Source organism: Clupea harengus, chromosome 22 (genome assembly GCF_900700415.2).
Source record: "Clupea harengus chromosome 22, Ch_v2.0.2, whole genome shotgun sequence".
Lineage (NCBI taxonomy): Eukaryota > Metazoa > Chordata > Actinopteri > Clupeiformes > Clupeidae > Clupea > Clupea harengus.
In genome coordinates this window covers 18,541,344-18,550,793 of record NC_045173.1, presented here as the reverse complement: position 1 = coordinate 18,550,793, position 9,450 = coordinate 18,541,344, and the positions used below count along the sequence as shown (strand labels likewise).

Genomic DNA, 9,450 nt, shown 5'->3' with positions numbered 1-9,450 from the left:
GGAAAAGCACGGGGAGAAAACCAGAGACAGAGGATGAAGATAAGAACACCAGCAGGAGGGTGACAACGTTGTTGGAATGTTGTTAGAGGCACAATGAAACAACACCTAACCCACACCTAATGAGTAATTACAAGTGGAAGAAGGCCATCTGTTTTTTTCCAATCCAAAGATTCCCATCCTGCCATACACATGCTTGGTTATGCAGTGGATGGCCTACATCTGGGAGACTGATCCCTTCCCTTCACTTTCAAATTATTGTTCTGCCCAGGCCTCATCTGTCAGGAACAATGTACAGAGCATACAGTGATGCTGATCTCTGTCTCTCTGTCCCTCTACATACTGGTCAAACCAGTGCTCACAGCCTCTGGTAGTGCACAAAGGTTTCTTTACAATATTCATCTAAAACGATAAAGTTATATATTGAGTTTGAAGGGTTTGAAGGCTTCAACCAAAGCAAGATGTTCAAATCTTTTCACATGCAGTTTTTATATTAATGATGTTGTGTTATGAGCTGTTGTGCAAAATCATTTATGATTTCTAACTGTGTTCTAAAGTCAGAGGTCTTCATATCTTGTTTTTGTTGTTGCTAATTCACTGTCCCAGAATAGCTTTATATGTTCAGTAAACTAAAACCATATTCTATGACCAGTGGACCTTTATTGTGGAAGGCTATTTAATTTGAAAGCATTCTTTACCTCTTATGTTTGACAGACATCAGTATCACTTAACATAATGTATGCTTCAGACCCACTGTCACTGCTTGCCAAAGGATCGATTGATTTGATGGTTTATGTGCTTATTCTAAGCCTCGGCCCCCTTGTCCATGCAAAAAAAATCGTGTGTTGTGTCATTATTCAGATGGTACGTTCATACTAAATAATACTAGGCAACTGATTCTTTACAACCAGCACGATTCACGATCGAATCATGTAATATAAACAATGTTGACTGAGATTAAACATGTGCCTTACAATTTGTTTTGGTGTAGCCAAATGTCATGTCATAGATACAAGAACTTGCGCAAACTTTAGAGTAAACTGATTTGATCTTTTGAGTCAATAAATTCCAAATCCAGATCATTCCAGTGGAAATAGATCCGTACAATGCACCGTTCCATCTCCCAGAGCAATGCATAATTGTGCAATGAAGCGTTTTCATTGGCTGGCGATGTGCTCCTGGAGCGACTGGTCTGAGCAGTGAGGTGCGTTTCAATAACCTGAATGATATCATTATCAGAGCACTAGCGGCTGCACGACTGAGATTTTTTTGTTTCTTTTTTGACCCCCTACAAACTGGATACCCAAGGACCAGGACAGTATCAACCCACCGCAGGTCGCACTTCACGCCGTGAACGCATGAAATATTAACATTTGAAGTCTGCCAGCTCCGCGACGCTGATATGCATTGCTAGAGTGCGAGTTTCTCTTGCCCATTAGGCTATATTAGGCGATCAGACATTGTTCGGCGTTACTTGCACACCCCCGTAGTGCAGAGCGGGCAGTGGAGACAACGCTCTGCAGTAGCCGCACAACACAAGGCGATATTATCGACCTGTGTCTTACCAGAGAGCCTACTGTGACTAGAACCTGGACAAGCCAAGCAGTCATCCCACAGGAGAATCACATCGGCAATGGTAAGTGCTTATCTTCAAAAATAATCTTCACTTCTATTATTAATGGTCCTGATAACAGGCAGGGTTGCACGCCGTTTCTCCTACACTTCATTTGCTTCATAGCGCTGAGCAGCAATTTGCATTTCTCCTTTCTCCGCGGTAACATTGCAATGTTGCTGTGTGCATTTGTAAAGTATGGATCTTTTGAGCAGTTCTGTGTGGCGGTTTGCAATTATCATACTTACTGCTTGCACTTTCTCACTGAAATGTTATTATTTATGGAAATAAAAACAAAACACTGGGCGACTAGGCTATATGTAAAATGCGCTATTAATAGGGCTTATAAACCAGAGCATAGGGCGATGTATTTGAAAGGCGCATTCGGGTTTTGCGGTATGTGGTATCGAGCACCCCATCTCATGGGAGTGCTTAGGTAACAGCTGATGTTCTGTTAGAGCACAAAAACTGATTACATGCTCTTGGGTACCATGAAGGTAACGTGATGTACTGCGAAACGTGCCAAATGGATTCATTTATTGAGACAAACGGACGGAGCAAGTCGTGCCCTGCGCGAAGTGCCTTACCGAGACATGGTGTCAATGCAGTGTTGCAATGTTTATAGGTTCCTTTATCTTGCTGTATCTATTGAGTGTTGTTTTTTTTCTCCAAATGTCAAAGACATGCCTTAGCCTAGTGTATGACACTGGAAGGGTCGAATCATGGTCATCAATTTCACTGTGTCAGTTAATTCTCAATTAATTGCTAATCAGATTTCTAGACCCTGCCTATTTGTTTGTTTGTAATGTTTTTTTTCCAGAATAAGTCAAACACACTTACATCTGTACTGTCGTCTCTTTCCCTTCAACCTGTCTGAACACGTATGTCACACCCACTGGCTGGTATTATGCAAATGGCGAATTGTAAACGATCTCATTGCACAATTGATTTTCAGTTTGTTAAATGAGAAACATTTGAAAGTGTTCGTCAGAACACACTGAATGAAACGATCAGGCGTAACATGCATCATTTCAAGATTTTTTTTCAAGTGATTGTTTCCTGTGTTCATGGCTGTACAATGCACGATATTTTCCATCTGTTCTCTTGTCAACTTCCTATGCACAATAACGGCAATGCAAGGGTGCCACAGACTTTTCATATTTACCTCAAAGGCTTGGTGGCTGTAGTGCATACTGAATGAGTCACCAGAGCACTACCCTCCTCATGCATTTAAAATTATTCAAGAATGAAAACGTCCTCTCTCGTGTAGTCAGAAACTGGAAGAACATTTCTAGGGTTTCTTTTGTTAGAGGGATGTTATTCTGGTAAGAATGTTATTTGACATGAATGACCTTCGTGTAGTTCAGTGAGAATTGCTTATAGCCATTGTTTGTCACGGGCATTGTTGAACAACAAAAGAGGGTTAATAGTGAGTAAATGCTTTTCTGATATACAGGCCATTTGCCAGAAACCCTGGGGCTATGATGGGAATAGCATGTATTCTACACACTGTTACATATTAAGAAAGTCTTGTCTTTAAGCACTAAGGGTTCCTGTTCATCTCTGAGCTACATACATTTAATCAGTGGATGTTTTCTGATGATGTGTTTCTGCACAGGTTCTATGTTAGTTGTGCTTGTGTGTGTCTGTGTGTGTGTGTGTGTGTGTGTGTGTGTGTGTGTGTGTGTGTGTGTGTGTGTGTGTGTGTGTGTGTATGCTTGTCTGTGTGTGTGTGTGTGTGTGTGTGTGTGTGTGTGTGTGTGTGTGTGTGTGTGTGTGTGTGTGTGTGTGTGTGTGTGTGTGTATGTATGCTTGTCTGTGCGTGTGTGTGTGTGTGTGTGTGTGTGTGTGTGTGTGTGTGTGTGTGTGTGTGTGTGTGTGTGTGTGTGTGTGTGTGTGTGAGAGAGTCTGTCTGTGTTTGAAACATGTGTGTTTGATTTTGAATTTATATAACTGAATTTATTTTAGATGTACTGTAGGATGTGCTTGCTTTGAGTCTTTATCAGACATGGCCTTAAATTGGAGTGGCACGTTTGTTTTGAAGCTTTGCCTGGCACAGAGCTTGGAAGACAGAGAAGATGTGTTTGCCCGTATAAAACTATTGACTTAGACGGTTTAAAAATACCACATCTCAGAATGGCTTGTTTTTACATCAACCTGCAAGGATCGGTCGAGCTGTCTATGCCATCGGTTTTCCCCAGCCGGGGGTCTTGAGTTGATGGCCGGGTGAAGGCTCAGAGATCGACCGATTCCGGTACAGATCCAGAACCAGAATCAGCAGTGCTCTAAGATAAATTAGAACCACTGCTCTCACTATAGAACAAAGAACATATCCCCCCCCCCTTTTTTGTTGAGCTTAAAAATTCAGTTGAAATAAAAATTTAAATAGAAAGGAAAAGAGAAAGCTTGCATGTTTATTTCCTGGTAAATTTGGTACCATCCTTCCTTGAGAGACACTATTCCCCTTCATCTATTGGCTTCTCCCTCTGTGTGCATGGTCTGTCTTATTATTTGATAAACCACCCGCAAGCTGGTTCAGAAGTAATTGGATTCGCTACTAGAGGATAGAGATGGAGAAGGGGGATGTGTGTATGTAAGAGAGTCAGTATGTGCTTGTGTGTGTGTGTGAGAGAGAGGGACCATTAGAAAGAGTACAATTGTAGGTGTACCATACGAATCATTCACTGTAGCTCAGGGCTGGTCTCTGCACTGAGACAGAATGCAGCCTAGGAGAGAAAACAATGTCTCATTTCTCGTTAGTTTCTCAAAGTGTCATGATGAATCACACGTTTCTTTCTCATAAACACCAACCCTTCCCGCCCACGCAGCCTGTCACATTCCAGCATTTCTGCGCCACCTAAACAATTCCAACAGCCTCCGATCAAATCAAGTCGCACATTTCATTGATGACACTTTGATGGAAATAGCATTTTAGCCTAGGAAAAAAAATGAAGGCAATGTCAAATGCCCAGAACAACAAAACAGACAGCTGCTGTCTGTAAATGCAGTATCATGAGAGAACAGGGAAGCTCAGCCAGTGTGTGTGTGTGTGTGTGTGTGTGTGTGTGTGTGTGTGTGTGTGTGTGTGTGTGTGTGTGTGTGTGTGTGTGTCTTCTTCCTCTTGCTGTGAATCCCATGCTCTCATAATGAGTGTGTGTGGGGATGCGTACGTGTACGTGCATCCGTGTGTATGTGTATGAGAATGCAGATGTGTGTGCGTGAGAGAGAGAGAGAGAGAGAGAGAGAGAGAGCGAGAGCGCGCGCGTGCAGATGGAGGGAATATTAGCCTCTGCTGTTGTTTGTGCAGCTGATCAGAGATGGCCAGGAAACGTCCTCGGCAGGCAGCTTTAAGACCAACCTCTGTGATGTTTTCATCCTCGTTGATGTTTCGTTTGGGCAGCACACACAGAGGGCTTCTGGATTGTCTCAGGCCTGAGCACATAAACTTTCATTGTCAGGGGGACGAAATGTAACCGCTCATAGACCCCACTACCAAACAGATGTCATGTGGACAGATGTTATAGACATATACCAGAGACAGCAGGACCAATACACATTGGCTATGCATTAACTTGACAGTAATTCTATGGCTTTTAAATGTAGTTATTTATCCTTTTCTAGATCCTGTGAGTTGGAGGGGATCAGGTGATCCACTGAAGCAGAGGATCCACTGAAGCTGAGGATCCACTGAAGCTGAGGATCTGCTGAAGCTGAGAATCCACTGAAGCAAAGGATCCAGTGCTGAGCTGTGTGGTGGCATCTCCTGCCAGGACGTGAGTCAGTCTGTGTGGGATCGCTGAAGCTGAGCGGAGAAGATGAGCAGACACCTCCTGGTGGCAGTCCTCCTGTGCCTGCCGGTAAGGTCTGAGCGAGAGAGAGAGAGTGAGAGAGAGAGAGAGAGAGAGAGAGAGAGGGAGTTGGTGGCAGTCATCCTGTGCCTGCCGGTAAGGTCTGATTGAGAGAGAGTGTGAGAGAGAGAGAGTGAGTTGGTGGCTGTCTTCCTGTGCCTGCCAGTGAGGTCTGAGTGAGAAGAGAGAGACAGAGAGAGAGAGAGAGAGAGAGAGAGTTTGTGAGAGGGAGAGAGAGAGAGAGAGCTGGTGGGGGTCCTCTGCCTCCTGGTAATGTCTGTGTGAGAGAGAAAGAAAGAAAGAGAGAGAGACAGGGAGAGAGAAAGTGAGTGAGAGAGAGTGAGCTGGTGGGCGTCCTCTGCCTCCTGGTAATGTCTGTGAGAGACTGGAGGGAAAAAGAGAGAATGAGCTGGGAATGACGCATGCATGAATTGCATGGCCGCTTCACCCATTTGCTCAGAAATAAGCTCTCTCTGTCTCCTCACAGAGTGGGCTCCAAGCTGATGGTCCAGTGTTAGTTTGTGTGTGTGTGTGTGTGTGTGTGTGTGTGTGTGTGTGGGTGTGTGTGTGTGTGTGTGTGTGTGTGTGTGTGTGTGTGTGTGTGTGTGTGTGTGTGTGTGTGTGTGTGTGTGTGTTCATGTAAACATATGTGAGGTCTCATAGTGGATCCATATGTGAATTTTTCAGAGGATGTGCCTCACCATGCACTTATTGACAAATAGAATTCCCACCCTCACCAAGATCAGTTCTATCATGCTCAAGAACTGCACAGGTCTTCGCTGTCCATTAGAAGCAGCCTTTATTGATTTTACTTCATACCCAATGGGTGATGGGTGATGCTGTTAAGACAGTATTGGCCAGCCATGCTGAAGGAGGTGTGCATCTGGTCTGTGGTCTGAGGACCTGGTACTATGAGTAGACACAACAAAAGGGGGAGGAAGAGGAGGGGATGTGAAAGAATGGGAGAGAAGAGAAGACATGAGAAGAGAAGATAGGTGAAGGGAAGAGAAGAGATGATGTATTCTTATTTCTTTGTGGTTATTTATTGTTAGTATAACATTTTTTAAACAACTATTAACAATTATAAGTATTGTCTTTCTTTTTTATAATAATAACTTATTATATTTATTGATTTTTTTGTTACCTTTAATCATGTACCTACCATAGTACAGGAAATACAGATGGGACTAGTTAGCTAGCTTGCAAGCAAGCCTTTGTAGCTAACGCACTATCAGAGCTAGCTAACGTTAGCTAACTAACGTTTAACTAGCTGACGTTTAACTAGCTAAACCGAACTAAATAATAAAAAAAAATATTATAGTAGTTATCATTCACCGTAGGCGATGGCGTGTTGCTTGGCGCCTGGTGACAAACGGCCATGTATTTCTTTATGTTTTCGCTCCCCTTGATGAAGTCAGTGTGCCTGTGCTGGATTGACAACGATTTGGCAACTCGTTGTCCACAAATCCGACGTGCCTTGAAAAAAATGTGCGTCTTTTTCTCGTCGTCGTCATCCTCCACCCCAAGCCAATCTAGCTTCAATTTTTCGAATGAAAATTGTATCTTTTGGAACCTGAGATGGTGACGGAGACTATGTTTGCTGATCCTCATTTCTCCTCACACTCGCAGTCACAGGTCTGATTAAGAAGCGCTCCATTTATAATTTTTGTTAGAATGTTCGGTTCTTCACGCACACGCAACAATCAGTCAAGGCGAACATCTAAAACATTTTATGGCAACTGGACCGGGTCATATAGGCTACGATGTTTTTGACAAGTTCATTAAATTGTTATTAGAGGAAATTATGGGGGCATTTTTTGCCCCTCTCCTAGTGATATCAGGGGCAAAATTATATTTCTTAGGGGCAGTTTTGCCCTTTGCCCTTGTGTATTTCCGACGCTGCATGGACTGCGGTCAGATGGTCAAAAACAATGCGTCATATGTCCTTTTCTAACCATTTTTGTTTTCCTTGACCTCAATGGAAAATGTTGTGATGTCAAGGAAAAATGTGAAGGAGGATTCATAAGGACAACCGTGTGAATCCAATTGCACTTACACTATGTAATTATGCAACGGTGGATGTTATTGCTGTGGGTCTTTAATATTATCTCTTCTCCTTTTGTAAAGGATGGTCCAGTTTAGCCTATGCTAAAGGAGATAAGAAAGGAAGCATTGAAGCACCTTTCCTAAGAATTTTACCACCTCTTATCATGGCTTCCACTTTGGACCCCCGATTCGAAGGAGTGCGGATACAGTGTGCGGATAAAGTGGGTTCGTGTGCACGATAGGGCTATCCGGAGACATTTCTCTCCGGGTTCAGGCAAACTAGACTCCGTGTGCACGGGGCCTTAGATACTTCCAGGACATTCAACTCAGTCAGGAACCTTCCTGACCGCAGCCATGGTCTTCTTCTTTGCCCCTGCCTCCCGGCCTCTGCTAGACAGCTCCACGGAGCGCGCTACGTTGTAGCGACAGTGGCAACAGTGTCGGGGAGATAAGTCGCTGGGTGAGCAAGGGGCCTCTCTCACACACACACACACACACACACACACACACACACAAACACACGCACACACACACACTGCTGTTGGCTGTCAACTCCAGCAGGGCGTCTGTCGGAGGGGTGAGTCAGAGTGGTCGTGTCAGAGCACAGCTGGCCAACGTGGAGTGGAGCAGCCCAGCACAGCACTGGGGGCGGGAGTGGAGCAATCTGCATGGTTCACCACGGCAATCACACAAACACAAACACAAACACACACACACACACACACACACACACACACACAGCTGCTGACTCTTCAGGAATGTGTGTGTGTAAACTGTACATTAGTGGGTATGAGAGTATATACTCATGTTTATGTGTGCGTGTGTGTGTGATTTTCTTGTGTGGTGCAGGAATATTATTAGCATACTGTAAAGAAAACATTGTTCTTAATTAGGGAAAAATCTGAAGATCAGAGAGAAAGAGAGTGAGTGAAGAGAGTGTGTTGTTTCTAGAGAGGATTCATGCCAGGAAAAAAAAACAAAGAATCAGATAGCACGCTCGAAATCAAGGAATGTTTGTAAGGGTCACGGTTTGTTTTCCATCTCTCATTATCTTGTTAGGGAGAATTCTAAAAATACACGAACCGCCTCCAAAAAGTCACCAGTGTAAGTGTTGGGTGAAAATTCACCCTAGTTACCTCAGGACTCCGGAGCTGCATATAAGTATATTTATTAGACAAACAACAATTGCAATCGGGCTCACTCCCAGCACAAGGCTGAAAGTGAAGCCATGATAAACACATCGCACAAGGTTTATATAGACAGAAGTTTAGCGTTCAACAGAGATAACCACGTGGTGGATTTCTGACGTCCAAGGCAAGGATGGAAGTTTTGCAAGGTCGGAAGAAGCACAGTTCGAACCTTCTTATCACTTCTGGTCTAAACATGCTCTTGTACATATGCAGACTAAGTGGCACCTAATATTCTAAGTTACACACATACAGAGAAAAGCCATTTCATAAGCAAATGATTCATACATTCTTAAGTAATTAACAGTGTTTGCAAATTATCTCCATCAGTAAGGTAACAAAAACAAGACTTTTCAGTCTCCATAGAGTTGTGCTATTGCTTATTTGGAACCTACAAAACTCTCAGAGGTTTGGAAATGAGGAAATGGAAACATCTTAGATTTTAATCACTTGAGCCAGTCCTGCGTCATCTTCTATGTGAGATCCACTTCTATGTCCTTTCCAAGACTGGTCTTCGACTAACAACAAAAAAAAACAACAGATAGGTAGTGCTCTCTATACATTTTGATACAACCCTAGCAAACACTTTGAGTGCTGCTAACTGTAATTAAACTGTATGCAAAACAATAAGCTATAATTTGAAGGGATAAAGCATTGCGCTTTATAGTCTTTTTGACACGGCGCGATGCTGTAATTGAAAAAGAGGATTGGCGCAGGCTGGATTGTCTGTTGGAGCGTTAGCTGATGCGTTAGCTGATGA

General features: G+C 43.4%; 1 protein-coding gene across 2 annotated transcripts in view; it reads left to right on the top strand.

Moving 5' to 3' along the window:
- The first annotated feature begins 1,122 nt into the window (after positions 1-1,122).
- adcyap1r1a (adenylate cyclase activating polypeptide 1a (pituitary) receptor type I) overlaps positions 1,123-9,450 on the top strand; it is a 28,513-nt gene continuing 20,185 nt past the window's right edge. The window contains exons 1-2 of one of the 2 annotated variants that reach the window (XM_031559698.2): positions 1,123-1,633; positions 5,231-5,466. In XM_031559698.2, coding sequence (XP_031415558.1) covers positions 5,425-5,466 — 42 coding nt within the window. In that variant the 5' untranslated portion in view covers positions 1,123-1,633; positions 5,231-5,424. The remainder of the gene's footprint in view (positions 1,634-5,230; positions 5,467-9,450) is intronic. The other variant, XM_012835221.3, reaches the window with a different exon arrangement.